Raw genomic sequence first — 24,671 nt, 5'->3', positions numbered from 1 at the left:
GATGAGTATAACGTTGGCGTTCTTCCAGCTTTCTGGTACACTTGAAGTCGTGAGGCATTGCGTATAAAGGGCCGCAAGGTTTTCAAGTATATCTCCTCCATCCTTGATTAAATCGACTGTTATTCCAGCTTCTTCAGCAGCTTTTCCCCTGGTCATTTCTTTCAAGGCCCTTCTAACTTCATCGCTAGTTATAGAAGGGGCCTCTGTATCTTGTTCATCACTACTTCGAATGAAAGTAGCTTGGCTGCTCTGGGTACTGTACAGCTCAGTTTAGAATTCTTCTGCTGCTTTTACTATGTCATCGAAATTGCTAATGATATTACCCTGCTTATCTTTCAGTGCATACATTTAGCCTTGTCCTGTGCCTAGTTTTCTTCTCACTGATTTCATGCTGCGTCCATATTTTACTGCTTCCTCAATCTTTTCCACGTTATAATTTTGGATATCCCTTACTTTCTTCTTGTTGGTCAGTTTAGACAGTTTAGAGAATTATATCTGATCTCTTGAGTTTGACACTTTTACATTTTGCCGTTTGTTTATTAGGTCCTTTGTTACTTGGGGAGAGCTTACCTACTGGTTGCCTTGGTGCCTTACCTCCTACTTCAATTGCTGCTTCAAAGATCAGCCTAGTTACGGTTTCATTCATTACCTCTATGTTGTCTTCATCTTCCTGTTCTAAAGCTGCATATTTGTTTGCGAGTACCAGCCTGAATTGGTCGGCTTTTACCCTTACTGCTTCTAGGTTGGTTTGTTTCTTCTTGACTTATTTTACTCTCTCTTCAAATTGAGAGAAATCCTAGACCTCACTAGCCTATGGTCACTGCACTTTACCCTACCTAACGCTTCTACATCCTGCACTATGCTGGGATCGGCAGAGAGTATGAAATCTATTTCATTCCTTGTTTCTCCATTAGGGCTTTTTCAGGCCTACTTCCTGTTGCAGCGCTTCTTGAAGGTATTCATTACTCGGAGCCTATTTCTTTCCACAAATTCTACCAACATCTCTCCTCTAGTGTTCCTAGAATCGATGCCGTAGTTGCCAAGTGCTTGTTCACCAGCCTGCTTTTCCTCCATTTTTGTATTGAAGTCGCGCATGACTACAGTATACCGAGTTTTCACCCTTCTCATTGTTAATTCAACATCTTTATAAAACTGTTTCCTCATCATTGTGATTGGAAATTGGGGCGTAGGCTTGTACTACCTTTATTCTAGGCCTCCTATTCAGCTTTATTAAGACGACCGCTACCATCTCATTAATGCTGTAGAATTCATCAAAATGCCCACTATGTCCTTATGGATCAGAAATTCTACCCCGTATTTTCTCTTATCTGGTAGACCTCTGCAGCAGAGGACGTGGCCATTAGCACTGTTATTATTAACTGCTGTTATTAGCTATATTTCCCAACGTCCCAAGAGAACTCTGCGTTTTAAATATTTTATACTTTGAAGGAATAGGCAACATTTTAAGTGCAATGTGTCGCGTAGTTTTAACGTTTATGGCTTATTTAGAATTGTTACGAATAAGTATTCAACCCTGATCTTTTGTATTTTTACTTTTTAATGCGCGATATACTAGGTTCGCCTGGTGTCCTCGCTGAACTAAAGGAGGCAGCTTCGTTATGTTTGCGGACTGTAAGGAAAAGGTAATGGGTGATGCGTAGGTAAAGTTTGAAATAGATGGGCAGTTGGGGCTTTCGCAATAAATTATGTATATGCAAGCACTCTAGAGTGTTATGAGCGTGTCTAACGAACGGGGAACAGTTGTGCCCGCTGCCCAGGTAGAGCTATAAAAGCCATCAAGACAAAATTTAACAAAAATTGGTGGTACGCTAAGGAAACTGTCTGTGTGAAGTGATTGAACAGAGTCCTTGTAAAAATTTCTTATTGAATGTTTGGGCCTGCAATGTGGCAGTCATTTGCTATGCTTCCCAGTGTCCCGATATAGCTGTAGGTTACAATAGGCTTATATTTCGGGGGAAGGGGAGGGGGGTCCTGGTTGTGCGACAAAAGTTTTACACTCCTGGTCTTGTTAGAAGCATTGCAAATAATTACTGAGCCACCGTTTAAAAAAAACCATATATTCCCAAGCGTCACAAGATGTTCCTACTTGGTCTCAGCTAGCAGCACCCTCGGTGAACTGAACAAGACACTTTCTTTATATTTGGCGAAAATAAAGGGCGCGTTATGGGCATTATGTAGGTAAACTTCAAAAAAAGGAGACTAATCATGGCATTTGCAGTAAATTACGCATTCAAGCGATCCGGTGCTTTATGAATGTGTTTTACGAACAATGCAGAATTTATCCTGCTGCCCTGGGAGAACTGCGAACTCAACCAATATCAAATCTAGCAGCGGAAAATGAGGTGGGGAGGACACCATGGCAAGTGTTATCGCGAAGTAACATGTGTGTTGATGAATTACTGGCTTTTTAAAAATTCCCAACAAGAAGTGCTCCAAAGCATTCCATGTGGGCATGACTTTAAACGGAACAGTCATTTACGGAGAACTTTTTAAAGTATGTGATATAAATACAAGAAAGAAACAGCTTCACTGGAAATCGGATTGCAATTCTCCAAGGTCTGCTGAACAAATCTGCTGTACTTTTTCTTGTGAATATTGCAAGTGAGCTACATTGATTGTAATTCAGTGTGTATAACCTCGACAATACCATTACCTAAACTAGCGATACATTTATGCTGTAGACTTAAACACCAAGTACAACTATTTGTTTATTTGTTAGAATTCTTTGTATCAAATGTGAATTTCTTTAAGTGTGCTGTACTGCTGCTACTGGGCGGGATAAGGGACCTCTGCAAGGCACTCATTGCCTTTTGTCCCCTGTATCATCTCGAGATTTTATATAGTTGCAAAAAATAAATGCAAATTCAAATAAGTTTTTGGGTCCCCATGGTTCACCATGTGGCATTCTTAAATAGCGGTATGTCTATTAAATATAAAAATAACTTGCCACTGCATTTCAAGGCTCTTTCACTTATTGTTATAGTAATTCGCAATATAGATATACAGGGTGTCCCAACTATCATGCACCAAGATTTAAAAATATGCAAGTGCGACGTAACTGGACAGGACCAAGGTCATTTTGTATGCCATCGCTTGGAAATACTCAGATTATTTTTTGCATTCCACCTAATTACATTAGTCTTAATTAATTAATCAACTCAAATATTAGATTAAAAGTGACAATGAGAAAAAATTGTAGAGCAACATGAAAAACTCCCGAGAAGGCTTTCTGTTGCACAATACGTGCTACATAAAAAGAGTTTTTCCGTGCTGAATGCAGCCCGCGAATACACGCCAAATTGCCGCGCGACTGGACGCTCGAGGCACTTTGCGTGTATCCGTGGGCTTCATTCACGCACTCATTGCGCCCTCCCACACATAGCATCTCACAATATCTAGGCAGTAATGTCTAACGTGCTTTCAGAAGCTAAATATGGATACTCTGCACTGACAGAATGAGCCTAAAAACGGTAAAGTTACCTGGTCGGTGTGTAATGGCATAAAAAATTCGTGGGGCGGCAACATTCATATAGGGACAGATTACCAGCAAAGTTGTTTAGGCTGCATACAAGGGTTGCATACATTTTTTCAAACGGCACCACACTACGCCCACACAAGCGCCGCCTCGGTCACCCATCGTAACCGCTGCTGCAGTCGCGCCAGCACTGCCGACACGCGTGATGTTATAACCACAAAAGCGTAGATAGATAGATAAACTTTATTGCAAAGATAAGAGTTTTGTCTTGCCCCAATGGGGCATCGCTAATAGTCGGGGCCCCTAGTCCAGGGCTCCGCTGGCTCTTGCCATCTCTGCTCTCTGGATCAGCTTGAGCTGGTCGTCGAGGGCCGAGCTGGACAGCAGTGCCTCCCATTGCTCCCTCCTGGTGTTCGTGTCATGGTGTTCTATGTTGTGTAGCGTGCACTTCCCCGTAATGTGGTATAGGGTTGGTGTGGCCCCACACCACGGGCATTTGTCCCTGTAGGCTGTGGGGTGCATGCGATGCAATATGTGTAGGTTCGTGTAAGTGCCTGTCTGGAGCCTATGCCAGGCAGCGGCATCCTCTGTCTTTAGTATTTGATGGGGTGGGGGATATCGCAAGCGACTCCCTCTGTAGTAGTTCAGGATTGCTGAATACTCGGGGTCAACTGGGTCAGGGTCATCTGCAGTCGGCGTGATGAGTGCTTGGTTATGTGCAAATTCTCGAGCTGCTCTGTCGGCAACAGGTTCCCCGTGATGGCAGCGTGACCCGGTATCCAAATGATGGTTTGGATGGTGTTGTCGTCAGTGTCCTCCTCGGGTATTTGGGCTAGGACTTGTGCCGCAGTCTTGCGATTCTTCCCTGTAGGAAGTTGTGGCAGGCCTGCTGGGAATCCGTGAGGATTGTCAGTGGTTTGTTTGCGTGTTGGCCTTCGCGGATGGCTAACGCGATGGCCAGCTCTTCGGCTTGCGTGATCGTGCAGGGGCGGGTCGATGCACTGGAGGTGACGTGGCCTCGGCGGTCACAGACCACTGCCACTGTGCCCTTTTTCTTCGTTCGGGCGCGAGGGACGCGCGCTTTCACGGGGAGTGAACGCACGGCGGAGAACAAACGCGCGTTCTGCTCTGCTCCCTTAAGGGCTGCAGAAGTAGGCGTCTCTTTCCTCCTCTACAATCACCATATATGTAGAGCAAACGTGCCTTCTTTCGACGCACGAAAGGCCGTGGGGGGAGGGGGAGGGAAGGGAGGCGGCGTTTAGCTGCGGCACCAAGTGCCTATTTATATCAGAGGCTCCGGCAACAGTCACCAACGCCGCACGCATTTTGAGCGAACGCGGGCAAAACGCCGACGGCGTCGACAGCAGTTCTGCGTGTTGCCGGTGCTGCTGCATGTCCAAGTTTATACAGCTGATAAAGCTGCTATCATTACTCCGTATAGCTATCTTCAAATTTGCTATCGCAATTGATGCTTCACCTTTCAGGTGAAACTGCGACAACTTTTTTCCATCTGCATTGCTGCAGCGCTGTCGCCAGACTTTTCCCTCTCCCCTGTGCGTCTCTACTGCTGCGGCGCTGTCGCTACTCTTTCTCCTACCCGTCTCCATTGCTGCAGCGCTGCTGCCACACTTTCCCCCTCTCCCCTACCCGTCTCCATCGCTGCGGCGCTGTCGCCACTTTCCCCCTACCCATCTCCAGTGCTGCAGCGCCGTCCCCACACTTCCCCCTCTCCCCTACCCGTCTCAATCGCTGCAGCGCTGTCGCCACTCTCCCCTACCCGTGTCCACTGCTGCAGCACCGTTGCCACTCTCCCCTACCCATCTCCACTGCTGCAGCACCATCGCCACTCTTTCCCTTTCCCCCCGTCTCCATTGCTGCAGCGCTTTCGCCACTCTTTCCCCCTCCCCATCGATGCAGCACTGTCGGCACACTATTTCCTCTCTCCCCTACCCATCTCCATTGCTGCAGCGCTGTCGCCACACTCTTTCCCCCTCTCCATTGAAACCTAAGTACATGGGCGCTTTCGCATTTCACCCCCATCGAAATGCGGCAGCCGTGGCCGGGATTTGATCCCGCGATCTCGTGCTTAGCGGCTACGGCCACTGGGCAACTACGGAGGGTTCCCCAACATCTCTGAGGGTAGATCAAACACTGCTTTGAAAGGGAATTTTTCTGTGCCTCTTCCTTCGACTTTTGTGCTGCTGTTGTCTTGCACGCCACGTCGGGGGGTGGCTCAGTGCGTGCATATACATGGCAGGAGCGTGGTAGTGAGCAAAGTGAACGTGAGAAACTCATTTGGTCCTTTCCATCGTGTGGCATGTGCACAATGGCCTCTGGAGCTCCCTGGGTGTGCCTAGGGCACCTCGACGTCAGCGCAGCGTGGCATCGAGGCACCCTACTCTTGACAGCTGCAATTATCTGCGACTCCTCTCAATAGCATTGCAGAAACTGCAGCGCTTACCTTTCTACTAAAGTGCAAGTCCAGAGGGGACGCAGATAGAACAGTAGACAGGAGGGGGAGAGGAGGCAGAGAAGGGGTAGACCCGATGCAGTCGCGAAACGAGTGAACAACAGCCTTGCTGCTCTCGCTGTTGCCATACAAGGGGAGAGGGCGGGAATGGGAAAAGATGACGTGAGAAGGCAAGGAAACGGCAGTTGCAGGCAAACTGAAGGTACAGTGTCGTACGCTTCCACTATTTCTGAAAAATAAACACCATGGAAATTTGTGAAGCAGACAAATGACGCAGAGCGTGTAGACGCAAAGCCACATTAAAACACCGTAGGGTCTAGGCAACACTACAGAAGCGGTCGCACATTGAATGAACACTTCTGTGCGTGCCGCGGTAGCTTGACGGCTATAGCATTGCTCGAGGTCGCGGGTTCAATCCCGATCGTGGCAGCCGCATTTAGACGGGAGCGAAATAAAAAAGTGCTAGTGTACTTAGGTTTAAGCGCATGTTTAAGAACAGCAGGGTATCAAAATTAATCCGGAGTCTGCCACTATGGCGTGCCTCATAATCCGATCGATGGGTTATGGCGCATACAGCCCCATAATTCAATTAAAGTTGAACACTTCTGCCACAATGCGATGTGCCACGTGATAATGCTCAACCATCTCAGATATTATGGCGCACAACAACGCCTCAAGCAAACCCGTCTGCCTGTGTGCTACGCAAACAGCAGTGGTGCACACAAAGTAACGTTTAACATCAACTCCACTCTTGTATTAGACTAAACACGTAAGAAATTACACATTGGCCGTCAACATCACCACTAATTATCGTCAATCAAAGCTAACAGCATAGAAAGCTTCGCTTACATCGATTCTCACAGTGCACGGGATCGGCATGTTTTTGTCCATTTGACCCACCAGCATCATCAGAAAGGGGCATATAACACGAGTGGGATTAATGATGACCAACTTCGTGTTTATTTGACATGCCGGCAATAAGCTGTAGAGGGGGCCACGACAGGCAAGGCGGATGAAAGAGTGGGTGGGCTCAGCCCCGTAAAGGAAAACTCCGAAGGGCGCTACTACCCCCCCCCCCCCCCCCCCGGTTCTGAAGTCCCTGCTTTCGAGTTATGCAACACTCTGAGCTCACGCACCAATTGGCGCCACTGCCTATGTTGAACACATAGAACAAAAATATTTTAACTGTACGACTTCCATATAAACTACGCAAAAAAAAAGAACGGGCAAGTTTTCACATGGTCGTGCAAAGCTTAGGCACAGCAAAACTGTCGACCCTCATTTCTTACTGGCTGCTACTTCTAGGTATTAACTTGGTTGCTGCTAGGTCTTCACTTGGTTTAACTTAACTACGCATGTAGGAAGGTATTCTCGAGCGATCATTTTCGGAGGTACCTTCCCTTTCTAGTCATTTCGCGTGACTATTGCTGGACGTGTGTCAGCACCTACGAGCGACAGCGTTCCTAGCATGCCACAAACGCAGGCAGGCTAACCACTCTCTAGCACCAACTCGTAGCCATCGTCGCCAGAGCCCGTCTTGTGCGGCACTACACTTTTTTTCCCACGCTTTCGCCCTACCCTATTCCACCGCTTTCATCCTTCGCTGTGCTCGTTTGCTCAGTTACGAGGGACGCCGACGCTCGCCGCAGGAACGGACGTCGGAAAAATTACGGAAAGCGTTCAGCCTACAGTGTGTCTACCACGCTGTTATGATGTAACTATATGGCTTCACTGCTGTAAGGAGCCTGCGAAAACACGGCCTCCATGCATGAAGGCTTCCTTCATTGCAATCTCAAGTGGCGCCACCGTGCGCCTTCGCTTCCATGTAACATCGGCGGCTACATTTGCACGGCGCCTCTGAGCACACTAGCCCTATGCTATTACACTGTACCACCGTCATAGAGTTATACTACACTAACTCTAGAGGAAAAGGTGGGCAAATTTATTTGCGACTGCAAAGGCGACTTATTTTTGTATCGCTAAAAATATTCAGAGTATTATGTAAAAACAAGCATTTAGACATAGCACATATGTATGGATGTGTACAGTTCATTCCGTAAGTGTAACTTAGTAGGGCACGTCAGAGTCACATGACCTAGCTGCCGGGATCTGTCCTGAGATTTCAGCTCTGGCCTCACCCTAATTTCAGCCAAAAAAACCATGACCAGAAACCAACCTCCCGACTGCCATCGTCTGCTGGTAGCTAGCCCACTACTACTACCCAGCGGATTCATTAGCATGGCCTCAGAGATACTGGTTTACCTTCACCAGTTCTGGGCATTGCTTTCTTCTTTTTTCTGGGGTTTTACGTGCCAAAACCAGTTATGATTACGAGGCATGCCGTAGTGGAGGGCTCCGGATTAATTTTGACCACCTGGGGTTCTTTAGCGTGCACTACAACGCAAGCACACGGACGTTTTTGCATTTCGCCTCCATCGAAATGCGTCCGCCGTGGCCGGGATTCGATCCCGCAACCTCGTGCTCAGCAGCGCAACGCCTTAGCTGACTGAGCCACCCCGGCGGGTTCTGGGCATTGCAAACAGACAAGCAGGGCGTAGTCGTCACGCGGTAGCCATCGTGTATGCAAAGTATCAATGGCTGCAAGGCGCAGAAAAACGGCTGAATTTTTAACAGAGTCATGCGCGCCCTTCTTCTCGAAGGAACCGGAGAGTAGTGAACATGACGTGACGCGCACAAATGCCTCGACGCACTGCTAACTTCACCAATTGTCATACGTGAATATGGTAAATAATTCAGTGCAGAACGCATAATACCGCCACTGGAAGTGTGCAGCAAAAAAGGAAGAAGGAAATGGTATGGCAGAAGGCATTTCGGAAGGATGAGGCAAAGGGGAAAAGGCAGTGAAGCTTGCCTCTCGGCAGCATAGCAATGCGACTTTACAATTTCCTCTAATAATGAACAGATGTGAAAAATTATTTCAGCAGAACGCTCCTTAGAGAGCGTTCTACAGCTTCCAGTGTATAACCAAAGTTTCCAATGACGCCCGGTGAGGGTTTACTTGTATGATGCAATGCTGCGCTTGAACGTTAATGCTACTTCGTGTCTCCCACAGGCTGCTCCCAGTGGCCAGCGGCGATTCAGCCCACCGCCCCAATCAGTACCTGCCCTAGCTCAGGCGTCGCCCATTCCCGACCAGGATGACGACTACTCCGATGCTGGGCAGAATCGGGCGCAAGGCGTGGTGCGCAGGCCAGCCGCGTTCAGGCAGGCCGCGCCAGCTTCCACCGGGAAGTAAGGTTCTTGACCACCCTATGCTTCCTCAATTTGACCTGCACGCTAGACTTGGCCAGCCACCTTAAATTGGTACCTTCTAGTCTTGCCCAATTACATTCCCATCATGGTGCAAGCCAGCCGGCAGCACAACGTTTGGAGTGCACACCGTCCAGCTGCAGCCTCGAGAGAGCTTCAACCCGCTGCTGCCATCGGATGGCTGCTTGCCTTGCTGCCCACCCTTTCACTGAGAATAAAAACTGTACTGGCCATTTTTCTGTCCCAACGACTGCTTGCTCTCCTTTGACGGCAGGAGGGTACACGAGGAACCTTACATGCAGCATTCAGTTACCCCCTATTGCATCTTGCTACAATCCTGCACACTGGAAGGTATCACTGTAGCCAAACATATGACAAATGTACTCCAGCAGCACCCCACTTCTGGCCAAACTGGCATCAAGGCTTAGCTGAGCCATTCAACCTGATCATAGTAGCATCAAAAACTTCTTGAACTGGCACAGAGCCCCCAAGCGCATTGTGGTAAACAATTGTTTAAAGTGGACTGTCACACTTTTCATGTTCTACATCTTTTTCAAATGTTATAGACTGTGCTAGACTGTTGGTACGTCACGGGAACAAACATAATACTGTTGGTTAAATGCTCACTTTAAGCCAACACCTAAGGATAGTTCTAATTTGCTCTTATTTTTACTGTGTACATACAAGTGTTGCAAACTGCTTGTTCGTGTGTGACATGTGAAGCACATGAATCTCAAATAAAATTTCTCTGAACAAGAAATGAGGCACGACCTTTTTATTGCTTTACAGCGAGAAATAAAAATATTAAGAGTTCCACCAATACACACATAATTTGCTGGAAACTGGAACATTCCTCACAGCTCATCAGAAACAAGTGTGCTGGGGTCAAGGTCCTATTATTGACCGCGGCAGGCCTAAAGGAATCGAATATGAAGCCCGTCTCCCAGAGTATATCTCCAATATGGGCTAAGCCAGGTCGTATCACAGGGCTTGGTGCGTGCTCACTGGTACCTCCCCAGCAGCTCTCGGCCAATGATAAGTCGCTGGATCTGGGACGTCCCCTCATAGATCTGCAAGGTACAAACCATTCCATTCGTTTTCATACAACTCTGCAAAACAACATGCGTGCAGGCACTCCTCCAACCTCAAGGTCGAGAATCAATATAAACACATCTTATTTTTGTTATCAACTGCTGTTCATAACACTGCAACAAAGTTCTGCACACGTGCATCAGTTTTGCATAGCCTCCGAGATTGTGAGAGAGAGAGATAAATGAGATGCGAAAGGCAGGGAGGTTAACCGGAAGGTAGCTATCCAGTTTGCTACCCTGCACTGGGGAAGGGCTAAGGGGAGACAGAAAGATAAAAGAAAAATGCACACCTAGAAAAAGAGGGAGACTAAAAACACACACATACACAAACAAAGGAACTCAGGAGCGTCATAGTCGTTCAAACAGGTCACTTGACTGGAGGAACTTCAGTAGCGCCCTCGTTGCCTTCTGGTGTGAAGACCGTATCACCAGCATTCTATGATCGTCTGCTCAGAAAGCAGCCGGTCGTCGAGGCGTGCCAACTCCGTCACGAGCGACCGGCAGCCCACTGTTGCAACAGCAATGCACGTCTTACAGGCCACGCCTTTTGGCATACTATGATGCTGCTAATCATCCTCTAGCATGCTACACCAGAGCTGAAGTACCCAGAATGAGATCCTTTTGAATTGAATTAAGATGAATGCAGAGCTTGGTAGGGCAATGGTACGAAACAGAGGGAGCCAGAAAGAATGAGAAACCACTAGCTGTCATTTTACATGCTCTGTTCCTGCAATATTTGCTGCTATCGCTTTATCATCAAGTCCACCCCAGCGATCTCCAATAGGTGGTGTACAAATGCACGCCCAGTGACAGCCCACTCTGGGTAAGAAATACAGAGCTAGCTCACAGGCCATGCTTTTGCTGGCTGCACGTGGCAGAAGTGATTGCAGGAGCCAGAAACATGTCGTGAACTTTTGGACACCACCCCCTCTAATACACCAGCTGATTCCAATTTCTTCATTTTATCACCCCACCTAATTTTCGGCAGTCCTCAACTGTGCTTCCCTTCCCTTGGCACCCATTCTGCAACTCTAATGGTCCATCGGTAAAGCGCCCTACTCATTGCGTGACCCTGCCCAGCTCCATTTTTTTTTCTCCTCTCGTGTCTATTTCTCTCTCGTTCCCTTCATTGCAGCACTTGTAGACTGCACCTAACTTGCTTTGGCTGCCAGCAGGCTGGCAGTATTGAGTAAATAAAAATGTCTGGCATGCTTTGGTTACCTCCCTCTTGGAGAGCTGCCTACCATCGGAAAGCCCCTAAACCTCATAGGCGAGCAAGCGGGTTCTCCCTCGTCTGGGAAGCATGCAGACACACTGGGTCAAGTCTGAATGCCCTGCCATGTGCTTGTTTGAAAACACCATAAACTTCCAGTTAGTAGGACAGCTGTATGTGGTTGCCACCCCACACACACACAATGCAAAACATGCTACATGAAGTGAAATCACTTGCATGATGATACTATAGGTAAATCACAGTGCAGGCAAGGTGTTTATTTAAGATGGGTTGTCAAAATGTCAGAGGTAGTTTTAGGGTCATGTTAAACACTGCCTAAAGCTATGTGTGTGCCCCACGAAGGCGTAACTGGCTGACAGTTGCTGCTCTGAAAAGCCACTGTGTCATCTGAATGCTGTTGTTTCTGGCATAACAGTTTTGTTCTGTTGTAATGCTGATGGTTCTGAAAAAATTAATCTGACCGTTGTTAGAGGATACCAAAAGCCTTCATGCTTAAAGCTTGCTGGTGGTTTGCCTTGTACATGCAAGGCAAAAAGAAAGCATGGATGATAGGAGGGCTCCTGTCAACCATGCTTTCTTTTTTTCTTCAAGATGTTTCATGGGGTTCCTGACCAACTTGGACCAGAAAATATCAAGCAAAAACAGGAGGATACTTCTGCTTGATCAGTGCGCTGCCTACCCAAAACAAGCAACGCTTCAAAGTATCAAAGTGGTTTTTCTTTCTGCAAAGTACGCAAGCCACTAAAGCCATTGGATGGTGGCATAATCAAAATACTCGAACACCATTTGAAAGGACTGTTGGTCCATAGCCTGGAGGTGAAAACTGAGCACAAGGACAATAACCAGTCTTTTGGACGCCCTGCATTTCATTGCCATGGCCTGGGACTGTGTCATGCGACACCGACTGCCAATTGTTTCAGAAAATGTGGCATTTTTCATCTGCAGTGGCCGCCCCCGCAAGAGCCAGAAGAAAGCATCGATGACTGGGATAAGCTTGGCATTGACTGCCCCGCTGATGACAACCTTGTAACCTGTGCACAATTGAAGAAATTTTGTTGATGAAGTGTATACGCTGCAACCGAACCTTCCAGTAGCGATGATGATGACAACAGGGACCACTATAGCTGTGACAAATGGGGACCTTCAACAGCCGAGACACTGCAAGCCCTCAACAAAAGAAATTATGGTCTACTGAGCAAAATGAACCAACTAGCTCAGCAACATGTACTTCTGCAAACACTCTGAGGTGAGCCGTGGCATTTGACGATGTTCGTGAAAGCACGTCGGTCCAGTTTAAGAAGTCCCTTTCGGGTCCCTTAACGAAGAACAAGGCTCAAACAGACATACTAACTAATTAATTCAGCCATAAAGAAATTCCTCTAAATGTATTTCTGGTATTCAAATTTACTGGGTTCATGTGTGTTTTGGTGATACAGTCGATCCCAGATATATCGGTTCTAATCACCACATTTCAGTGCAACTACAATTTTCCGACCCTCCCTATAAAAACTGCTTCCAGTTTATAGGGAGGGTCCCCAAAAATTATTTAAATTGCTGTACTGCTACAACGAATGCTTCGAACCCAGTCACGCTAAAAAAAGTCACAGGCCTGTGCGGCACAGCACACACAGCACAGTCACAGCGTAAGCTGATGGAGCGGCTCAAGAGTAGCTCCAATTTGGGCACCACGCTTAACAGGGTCTTCGCGGCAGTCTGTTCGCCTCGTTTTGACGAGAACGATCAGAACTGTCCGCCCGGCGTCGACGATGAGCTGTGGCTTGTAATGTTCTCTGCACAGCAGTCTGCTGAGCCCGATCATGCCTTACAACTGTAACTTACATGTCGGGCACGCCGCGTTTGCAGGCACCTTAACTAGATGGCGCCACCATACTGGCGGAGGCTCGGCACCTCGGCAGCGCGTTGATTGCGCGCCTCGTCTGAATCTGGCTTCCACGCAGCACGCGCGGGTTCGATCCCAGCGGGAATCTGGTACTTTTTTCGGGTTTCCGGCAATAGCGGTTATGCGGCAGACGCTGTCAACGGCGGCATCATCGCGACCCAAAACGGCTATTGGAATGAGCCCATAACAGCTTACGCTGTAAAAGAGGGCACACGCGAAGTGCCACAGCACGGAAACGCGATCAAACTGGGTGCACGCTGCCGCCCGCCCACTTTGGTCCAACCGCAACGATACGGCCTTCGAGGTGAACGAGCGACCACCTCGCGTTGATTTCAGAAGCCGTGAAGAAGGTCACATATTTTTAAGGTATGCCTCAAGGGCGAAAACATGCCAAGTACATTATAAGCAGCATGGCGTGGGGCATGCGTCGGTGCGATGTCGGATGCCACGACGATGTCACTTTCGGCACCGTGCCGACAGCATGGCGTGGGGCATGCGTCGGTGCGATGTCGGATGCTACAACGATGTCACTCTTGGCACCGTGCTGATTACGCCTGTTCCAACGATTTGGAATGGCCATCTTTCCACCGTGGGAACAACAGCTGCTCAAGCGTTCCTGTCGACGCGGCCCGAGTCAGGAAGAATGCTGCTGCCACACAATGTTGCAAAGGATCGGCAGGTACTTCGCCGTTATCAGGAGATCACGATTCGGCGGCGCTTCGTTTACGCGTTTGGCAATTGCTGATAACAGTTCGCGGTGATGTTTTACCTTTCGAACATCGCATTCTTTTTCATGCGAAGTGCCATAGATAACATAATTTTACGGCTCGTGTGTGGCTGACGCACAGTAAAAACGCTGAGACCGCGATATCTGAGACCTTTGCAAAATGGTGGCATGCCGCAGTAGTTTCCGCAGTTTATGCTTCCGGCCCACTAGAACGAAGCAGAATACAGTCATGTCCCGCTGGTAGTAAAGTATATCACAAGCTCTCGAATAAAAAATAGCGGCTGCACTTTCAGTTTTGAAATGGTGATCAGAACCAGGCGCCATTTTAAACAGGGTTCGTACAGGTTTCCAAGGTAAAAATTCAAGGATATTCAAGGGCTTTCCAGGACCTGTCACAGGTTTTTCAAGGACTCAAAGTGGCATCCAAGTAGAATTTCTATACTCTAAGATTTCCAAAAATGACTAGTTTTATTGCTCTTATAATAAATAAATGTGTATCACAATTATAATAAAGATGTCTAGTCTTGATAACTTCTCAAGAACATAAAACCAAATGAACGCTTACAACAGCGGCTGAGACTTCTCCAGTATAGGCAGGGTAAAGTTCACCAAACATATTCAAAACATTCCGCAGTGTTATTGCACTAATATCAAAATAAATAAATGTAAATCACAATGACGTTATTAATATCTAGCCCTGATCACTTTGCTAGTTCACAACAATACCAAAAAAAAAGTTCACCAAAACACAATGAACACTCCCAACAGCTACTCTGACTTCTCCAGTATTAACTGGGCAAGCTTACCAAACACTTCCAAAACATTCAGTGTAGTCTTGCTACACATCCATTATAACAAATAAATGTATATTGCAATTATGTAAAACATGCCTAGTCTTGATCACTTCTCAAGTCCGCAATATTAAAAGTTCCCACAACGAGCACTCACAACAGCTGCTCAGGCTTCTGCAGTATTAGCTGGGTTGATTCATCAAACATTTCCAAAACATTTAGCATAGTGTTATTGCACTTATACTACATAATAAATAAATGTGCACCACAATTACATTTAAAATGTCCTGTCTTGATCACTTCTCAAGTCCACAATATTGAAAAAAGTTCACAACACACAACAAGCGTGTAAAACAGCTGCACCGATTTGTCTTGTATTCACTGGGTAATGTTCACCAAACATTTTCTAAACATTTAGCATAGTTTGATTGCACTTATTTATAATAAACAAATGTATATCACAACTATATTAAAACGTTCAGTCTTGATCTCTTCTCAAGTCCACAATATTGAAAAAAAAAAAGTTAATAAATGTTCACACCATTGCTGGGACTTTTCTTGTATCACCTTGGTATTCTTTACCACAATTATATAACAAACCTCCAGCCCTGAACACTTTTTCTGGTCACAACACAATAGAAATGTTCATAATAAACTATAGCAAGTTCACAACAGCTGCTGGGACTTTTCTTGTATAACCTGCGTGATGTTTAGCAGCTCTTCAGCTTTACTTTTCGCTGTCTTCCGCAAGCTGTTGCACTTCACCACAAATGTAATATCATTTGATGCTTCTGCTTTTTCGGAATAGCGATCAGCTGAAACAGTCAAATCAGCGATGACTGCTTCCAGTTCCCTTTTCCTTTTCTTCATGTTGTCGATCTCATCATTGATCAGACGTCTTTTTGAGCGCCTCATGTCGTCAAGTTTCTCCTGTTTTTGAGCCTCAAGGTGCGCATTGTAGCGGTTCCTTGCTGCTGACACTGATGTCCTCAGCTCCTTTGTGATGGGGACACTCAGAATACCACCAGCTTTGTCTACTGCATCACATATCATGCGTTGCGATATGTAGGACAGGTCTGCGAGGTTCTCTACAGCAACTTGACGGTTTATGCTAAACCCACGCTCGACTGTTGCTTGTCCATGGCTGAGAACAAGTAGCAATTTGACAACATTCCAAAGCTCGACATAAGAGGAATTAAAGCCCATAAGCTGATAGAAGAACTCATCCAGCCTATTTAGACCCTTCTGAAAGAGCCGAAGCTGATTCCTTTCCTGTTGCAACAACTCTGTGTATTCAGCTAAAACAGAGTCTCGTTGCTTTTCGTCAAATCTTTGAGCTGTGATGAGAGCATCAACCACTTTCCTCAGGCGTAAGAGACACTCATCGTGCTTGCAGCACATGAACCGTGGGTCTAGGCAGGACAGGCTTCTGACTAGGATTGACTTCAAAGGGCTTTTGTCAAGAATTTTTTTTGTCACAGCTATCAAAAACTGCTTGCATTCCATTTTGAACTGGAACACATCTTTTGTACTTGCTTTGCAGTCTTTGATAATCTGCTCGCACATGTGGCCTATGTCCACTTTTTCCAGTGGAAGATGTTTGTCCACATCTTCAATGTTTAGCCTGAGAAGGCCACTGATCCCTCCTGCAGACAAAGTTGAGCATTTCATGAACTTGATCAGCAGCTTTCTTACTACTGTCTCCAGGTCTCTTGCCAGAAAGAAAACCATAGGTTTGTCTACTTGATATTCTATCAAGAAGGGTCTGACAGCCATGGCAACAGTTAGGGCAAAGTTCAGCTTTGCCAGGACAAGAGGGTCACGGAGGAACCCACACAAGTTCTCGAAAGATGCTCACCTTGGTAGGGTCACATTCTTACTCCTTGCTGCTTCTATGTATTTTCTGATGTCGCTCCAAAGAAGTAGTGCCCTTTCTATAACACTGACATTCTCCACCCAGCGATGCACCACAAACTTCAGTGGAAATGTGCTCTGCCCCGTTATCACTGTAAAATCTTCCCTTCGTGCTGGGGAGTTGTCAAAGAGCATGCTCAGACTTGACAGTAGGACATCAAGTCCCCATTTACTGGCCACGACACCTGCCCTATAAGCATTATGAATTGTGTGCAGGCCACAAGTGCCCAGATCAACACACTGCACTTGGTAGTTTTCACGCAAATCTGCTTGCAGTGACCTAAATAACTTTAGGTTAACATTTGGTCCATCCATTGAAATTTGGGCAATCTTTCCAAGCGGTAAAGGTTCGAGGGCTTTTAACAACTTTTCCTGGATGTCTTCAGCGGTCGCGTGCCCCGTGAAGACTGATGTGAGATATCTTGTTGCGACATTGTGCGAGGAATTCCAGCACCTCACATGTACGTGCATTTGTTTCTGGTGCAGAAACTCGTTTCCAGATTCGTCGAAAAGCACGACGTAGCAGTCCGAGTTTTCAATCTAATGCTGCAAAGCTGCTTGAAAAAAGGGTCTAAGCCCGTGGCACGCTATGTAAGAGCATTTCTTTTCTCCGCAGGAAAAAGCTTTTGCCAGCTCGCTGTCCGGGAACATGCGTCTGAACAGATCGGCGGTTTGTGACGACGACCTGTATGAATAATGGCTGGTAACCACCTTCAGAGTCCACAAGATTTCAGCGTCTGTGACCATCTCATAGGTCTTACAAGCACCCTCTAAATCCATCGCCTGCGATGAAACCGCGCGGGTGGGTCTTTCGCTTGTGCTAGCACGCCGTTCGTCTGTCCTCGGAGCAAGGTAGTTTAGCACCGCGCTTCCTGCCGCCGCCTTCATTACGCCACTGTGCTTCACACTCTTCATGTGGCTCTTGAGAGCCGACTCACCCATTGCCGCAATGTCGAACGTTTTTCCGCATGGTTTACATGTGGCTCGGTGCGGATCCATCGTGTCCGGCGCAACCCAGTTCTTGTAGCTGTCGTTGCTAAGCCACATGCTTTGAAATTTGCACTTCCCGGGCATTATTCCAATGTTTCTCAGATGATCCCGCTGACAAAGACGGAGGTTCACCTTTAAACTCCCTTTGTGCACAGGCGTCCATCACAACACCACACACTCGGATGGATGGATGGATGGATGAGGCTGAACCCTTTAAATCGGGCGGTGGCATACACCACCTAGCCATGGCTATCAACATAATTTGTACTTTGTGGTGGGTGAAATTTCACCCCTGCCTTAATTTTATCCACCAATCAGATAACCTCTGTTTGGTTATCTCTACCCGCTTAAAGTCTATTTTGCCTTCACTGTCCCTAAACCCCAATGCTTTGAAAAAATCAGCCCCGTTGCCTTGCACTGTAGGGTTAAGCCCCTTACAGAAAAGTATGAGGTGTTCAGCCGTTTCCTCTTCTTCTCCACACGCATAGCACAACGTGTCTATACCTTGGTACTTGACTCAGTACATCTTAGTCCGCAATACTCCCGTCCTGGCTTCAAACAACAAAGAGCTTCCCCTAGAATTATCGTAGATATTTTCTTTGGCAATTTCTTGCTTGAAAGTTCGGTATGTGCCCAGTGCTGATTTCGTCTGCATCCCTGCTTTCCACAGACCCCTCTCTGTTTCCTTAACCTTTTTCTTAACCGCTGTTTCCTGGTTTGCACCCCTCCTGCAGTCCAAATATTTGATTGACAGTTTTCTGGTCAGCTTCCTCCATTTTGTATCAACATTCCTCATGTACAAATAACTGAAAACTCTCCTTGCCCACCGCTTTTCTGCCATTTCTCTCAATCGCTCCTCAAATTCTATCTTGCTGCTGGCTTCCCTGCCCTCGAATGACGTCCATCCCATGTCACCCTGTACCCCCTGATTTGGTGTATTTCCGTGTGCTCCCAGAGCCAGCCTACCTACCCCTCGCTGCTTAACTTCCAACCTTGCTCGAACCTCTGATCTCATGCACAGGACCGCATTGCCGAAAGTCAAACTAGGGACCATCACCCCTTTCCAAATCCCTCTCACCACTTCGTACCTATTGTAATTCCACAGTGCCCTATTTTTCATCACAGCTGCATTTCTGCTACCTTTAGCCGTCACATATTTTTCATGTTCCGTTAGGTACTCAGCCCCATTGTTTATCCACACTCCAAGATATTTGTACTTATCCACCACCTCCAGCGTAACCTCCTGTATCCTATGCTCGCTGCCCTGATTATCATTAAAAGTCATGACTGCCGATTTATCTTTACTAAAATGTAAACCTAAGCTATCTGCCTTTTTACCACAGATGTCGATTAATCTCTGCAAGTCTTCCTTGCTGTAAGCCATAAATACAATGCCATCCGCGTACATCAGTCCTGGTAATGACTGTTTAATCTATTCTCCTTGCTTGAAAAAAAGAAAGGTTGAAGCCAAGTCCGCTCCTCTCTAATTTTTTCTCTAATCCTTGTAAATACAGCATGAACAACAGAGGTGACAGAGGGCACCCCTGCCTAAGCCCCTGCTGTATCTCTATAGGCCCAGATACCTTGTTTTCCCATTTTATAAGCACCCTGTTACTTTTATAGATATCTTTTAAAAGATTTCTTACTCCATCTTCCACCTCTAGAGTGCCCAGTATGTCCCACAAATACAAAGTACAAATACCAAATATACTCGATACTCGATATATACTCGATACCAAATACAAAGTGCCATGCTTTGAACACGGCATAGTAGAGACACAAGAGAACACCGATCGGACTCCTGCCAATGTTGCCAGCAGCTCAATGAGAATCCGCCATCCATGTAGCACTAATGTCTGTGCACAAATTTATCAATAAAAATACTGCTTGGGAGTCAATTGTTAAGCGTCAGATGGCTGTTATTAGGACTGGAACTTCTGGTATCGGGCAGTACAATGTTTTTTTTTTTTTTTTTACTTTCAGCTCTGATGGTAGCACAACGGTAGCGGATATTCGTGAAAGTGCTGGCTACATAAACGAAGGCACTGAGCCTCAGTGGTAAAGTTTCTCCACTATAGCTCTCTTTAGCTTCACCTCGCGTGCAAGAGGGAAAGTGGGACAAGGCAGACCGACGAGCGAGGAGCGAGGAGTGAACGAACGATAGGGTGAGGAAAGCAGCGTAAACACTGCCAGCCGAGCCAGCACCGAAGCGCGGCACGCATCTCTCGCTTCGTTCGAGGTTTGACGCGGTGAAGCCTTTTATTTTTTCCGCGCAGTTCTGCAAAACTGAACCATGTGCGCTCGCGCCGGCGTATTGTTTATGAAATGGGGAGTTTGTCAATTCCACGCCGATCTACCACAGAACGGAGGTCGCAATGTCGATATCAGAGTGCATTGCTCACGAAATTCAAGGATTTTTAAGGACGTAAAAAAATTCCAGGACTTTCAAGGGCCTTGAAAATGCACTTTTCAATTTCAAGGGTTTTCAAGGGTTTCAAGGACCTGTACGCACCCTGTTTAAAAGAACTACGCAACGCTGTATTTCGTTCTTTGGATGGACGTTCCTAACGGAAGTTTGCAGCTAAGTGCGGGAACGCACCGGGAAACAAAATGACACTGAAAATTTGGTTTTAGGACCAAAGTGCTGCCGAAATAGAACTGCTGACGCCAGCTTCAGTGCGGTTAATATTTGAGCATTTTTAAGGGCAAGTCCATATACAGCGAACTATGGATATAACGACCACTTTTCATGGAACTATTGAGTTCGTTACAAACGGGTGTGACTGTACGAACATTTTACGTGACCCCGTCAAATTCCTATCACCGAGATCTACTTGGTCCCATACACCAAGTACCATGCTTTTCGGTGTATAAGGCACAATTTTTCTTCAAAATTTGTATCGGTGCATCTTATAGAACTGTGCGTCTTTTATATGCACACAACCAAGCACGCTGGCACGATATTCTTTCAAGAGTACAAGAAATCGTGCACGGCAGCACTGTGAAACAAATGGAATCTTCTTTTAGCAGTGAAGCGACAGATGAGGGCTCGCTGTGTAGGCAGCGCGGTAACCATAGCGCAGCCACCTCCGTGATTGTAAGTCACACCCATAGATTCTCGTTTATTTGCTCCCATTTCATACGATTACCTGACACTAATTTTCGCGATCGAAAACACAAAAAAATAACTTACAAACTTAGGTCTCTTGTTACCAGTTAATACGCTCCTAGAAAACGCGATTTTTCAGTACCAACGTTGACAACATTGCTAAACTACGATCGTACGACACTATTTCCCACCACTAGACCCCATCTGAACAATAGGTGCGAGGCAAACGCGATTGAGTGCTGTAGGCGCCCACCATGGCAGCTTCCCCGCAGTACTCGCGCGCTGATATCCTGCGGTGCACACTAAGTTTTATTTTCCGGTACCAACAAAACTACTCATCGATCGTCACACCTCGCATTCACAGCTATCACTGCCAACCCAACCTACTGCAATAAGCGATCTTCACCTATTTGCTTCACAGCATGTGTGGCATAGTGCTGCTGGAAGTGCACGGCTTTAACAGACGATAACCGAAACTCTGGCAGCGTCTGGCGTGTTTCCGGTTGGCGTCGCAATAGGAAAACAACACACAATGCGTCTTGGGCTCAAGCCACGCCACGCAAGCGTCGGCGCCTCGTGTCGCAACAACTCGTAAGTGTCAAAACTTCCTGGCAAAATGCTGCACCCGAAGGAGCGGCAATGTGCACCGCTTGAGCCCCAACGGCACGTGTCTGCAATGCTTGGCATTACGTCAGCTATGCCACATTTGTAGTGACTTCGTATATTTTCCCTGTTGGTACATTTTCCATCCAGGTTCTACTGTAGTTTGGAGCCATAACGTATATTTGTTTTCTTTCAAAGGTGACATTAAATCTACTGGACAATAAATGAATAAAAAAAGAACACCTCTTGGTTATCATCATCATCAGTCGCCCGTGCAACAAGTCTCGGCCGTCAAGCAGTAGCCACAGTGCTTCCAGCTTCTGGTCACTACAGGAGGATCTCGATGATAAGAATCTCTCAGGACGACGTAAGAATTTGCCATCACCCAAAGATGTAAACCAAACCAAAAAATTAAGAAGGGACACGTCAAAATTTCCGCTCACAATTGCTTAAAATTTACAATTTTTACCATTTTTTTTCCCATAAACCAAAAAGCTTTCTTTATCTCATGGCGAAATATTTTGAAAAAATATGTTGCAGAATTTGAGAAAATTGCACATTTTTAGTGTGTTGTCTTCGAAATCGCAGGAGTGCACGTTGACGCGGCGCCGCCATCAACCATAAACACGAAAGATCGGAGATTATGATAGCCACAGCGCTTTATAAAAAATTTATAAGACCAAGCAGACATAGATTGTCGTCCATTTTGTGTGAAACACTCGTTCAGTGCTTGCCACAAGCAACTTTGTGGGCTGCTTGTGCAATGTGAGCACTATGCAAACACCACAGAAGCCTGCACTTACCTGGTAAATTTTTGCATCCCGCATGAGCTTCTCAACGGGGTATTCAGAGTTGAAGCCGTTGCCCCCAAAGATTTGCACGGCATCCGTAGCGCACTTGTTGGCGACGTCTGAAGCAAGTGCCTTGGCGATAGACGCATAGTAACTGCTGCGGCGACCCTGGTCCGACTCAAAGGCCGCTCGCATCCAGGCCAGGCGCGACACCTCCACACCCATGGCCATCTCGGCCAGCATGAACTGTACCGCTTGATGCTGCAAGGGGCATCATCGTTACAGATAGCCCAGGAAGGGCAATTACTTGCATCAGACATGCATCTCTGTTAGGCACAGCAAGTTGCCATCCAGGTGGACATCGCATCCCAACCAGTCTTCCTGCCCGGCCTACATCAGCACTTTTTGCTGCACAGTGCTTATGAAGTGGCCATCCACTTGGTATTTCATACAAATGTTGTTCGTGCTGGCTATTTGTGTACTGCACTGGGGTAATGTCTTTAACTGGAAACGATATCAGCTGCTCTAAATGCACGACCATCTGATTTTTCAGCTGCTTTGGCAGAGTACATCGGTGTATATTTTGGAGACACAATCATCACTGCACGACTGCCCGCCTTGCCACTTCTCTCGACTTGGGGTTCCAGCTGTTCCAACCGCCCTTTCATTTAAACTTCTGTCCAAATTCCAAGGACCCTACTGTGTGGTTGCGCAGACGTCCCCTGTGAACTTTGTTCTCAAGCTTATCCTATCACCAACACTGTCATCATTGCAAAACCGTCCACGTGCAGTGCCTGAAACCATATTACAAACCACTGGTCCTATCTTCCCCTCAAGTTGCCAGGATGGCTACTTTTCCCACAGTGGGTGATTCCCACAGTGGGCGACCAATTCCATGTGCCGCATCGCCATCCCTCCACTGGATGCAGAGCTCGCGGTTCTGGAGGCTTGACCGTTTTTGAGAAAACGCTGCTGCTATGGTCAGTAATTTCTTTGCCTTATAATAGCACTTATTTCGTTATTGCTTAACACTCAAGTGAAAACCGACATATATAAAAATAAAATAATATATTCAGCATTGAGCTGATTTTTTTAGTAGCCACATTTACATGAATATGTTGCTCTACATTCAGAGGATGTTTATCAAACGTTTAAAGAAAGGTGGCTGATTCGTCTATTCCTTACTGCTGACATCTTCAAACAGTGCGCTATATTCAGTACCATCCAGCGCATTAGAGATGCTGCATTTTTGGAAGGAGCGCACGTTGCGGCGCACGCAAAAACCATCCCTCCAACGACAGACCGATGCCGAAGTTCCGCCCGGTTTGAACGTTTGACGATGCCTCTACGGCTAGCTCAACTACCGTATTTACTCGATTCTCACGCTTCCTCGATTGTAACGCGCACCCGTTTTCCGTGAGGAAAAATTTGGAAAAATAGATTTCCTCCCGATGCACTGATGTTGCGATGAATAAAGAAAGTCGCAGTTTCGCCCGAAAGGCGATGCATCGAATGCGGTAGCAAATTAGTAGACCGCTATTAACAAGCACGGTGTCACGCGCGCTCAAGCAAACATGAACACACCTCGCTCGTTGACCGCGGAAACGAACTGTCAAAACGCTGGAGACGAAGCGCGCCACGCCTCTCGCTTCAACGCGGCGAAAACACGGCGCGCGGCGGACTTTACCAGTCGCAGATTGCTTTCAAGATAGAGCCAAGCCTGATCGTATCGCCGGAGTGGATCGTCGCAGATTACGTCCTGTTTCGGTCCACTGAAACCGTTCCGCATTGCTTTGCTGGCGAAAATCCTCTCCTTCTGTTTGCGTCAGTCCCGCTCGCAAGTTTCGGATTCCCCGAACGCCCGTGATGCGGCCCGATTTCCGTTCGTCTCCGCACAGATGATCACTTTCCTTTTAAATGCGGCATCATGATGAACTCGGTACTTCATGCTGATAGATAGAGCAGACGCTGAGAACGCTAAGACAGACGGTAGACTATTGCCTAAGCACGTGTACTGCAGCACACGGAGGAAGCTTCCGCATGCTACGGTAGCTAGGCACGACGCGCGTGCGAGGCGGCCATTTTGAAATGCCGACGCAGAATTAGGGTCGTGTTGAAAGTGCGCGTTAGATTCGAGTAAATACAGTATTCGTTTAGAAAGCGGCACTATAGTGGCATCGCCCATTTGGTGCCATTATAATTTTAGCATGGGAACCCGTAAAAAGGGACAACAACAGACAAGGACGAAAGGCCCGTCTAGACGAAAGTCTAGGACAGATACAGAA

At 46.9% G+C, this 24,671-nt stretch overlaps 2 protein-coding genes across 4 annotated transcripts in view; one reads left to right on the top strand and one right to left on the bottom strand.

The window, feature by feature from the left end:
* Positions 1–9,469, top strand: part of LOC119437612 (protein obstructor-E) — a 46,652-nt gene extending 37,183 nt beyond the window's left edge. The window contains exon 4 of the mRNA XM_037704611.2: positions 9,040–9,469. Within this exon, the coding sequence (XP_037560539.1) occupies positions 9,040–9,222 (183 nt within the window). The 3' untranslated portion in view covers positions 9,223–9,469. The remainder of the gene's footprint in view (positions 1–9,039) is intronic.
* A 527-nt stretch (positions 9,470–9,996) lies between these two features.
* The window catches only part of LOC119437611 (probable medium-chain specific acyl-CoA dehydrogenase, mitochondrial), a 241,958-nt gene continuing 227,283 nt past the window's right edge, over positions 9,997–24,671 (bottom strand). For all 3 annotated transcript variants that reach the window (XM_037704610.2, XM_049660744.1, XM_037704609.2), the window contains 2 exons: positions 22,399–22,647; positions 9,997–10,306 (listed from right to left, as the gene is read on the bottom strand). In XM_037704610.2, the coding sequence (XP_037560538.1) occupies positions 10,238–10,306; positions 22,399–22,647 (318 nt within the window). In that variant the 3' untranslated portion in view covers positions 9,997–10,237. The remainder of the gene's footprint in view (positions 10,307–22,398; positions 22,648–24,671) is intronic.

Source organism: Dermacentor silvarum, chromosome 1, assembly GCF_013339745.2.
Source record: "Dermacentor silvarum isolate Dsil-2018 chromosome 1, BIME_Dsil_1.4, whole genome shotgun sequence".
NCBI lineage: Eukaryota > Metazoa > Arthropoda > Arachnida > Ixodida > Ixodidae > Dermacentor > Dermacentor silvarum.
Note: the sequence above shows the minus strand (reverse complement) of the source record. Positions and strands in the feature narration are given on the sequence as shown.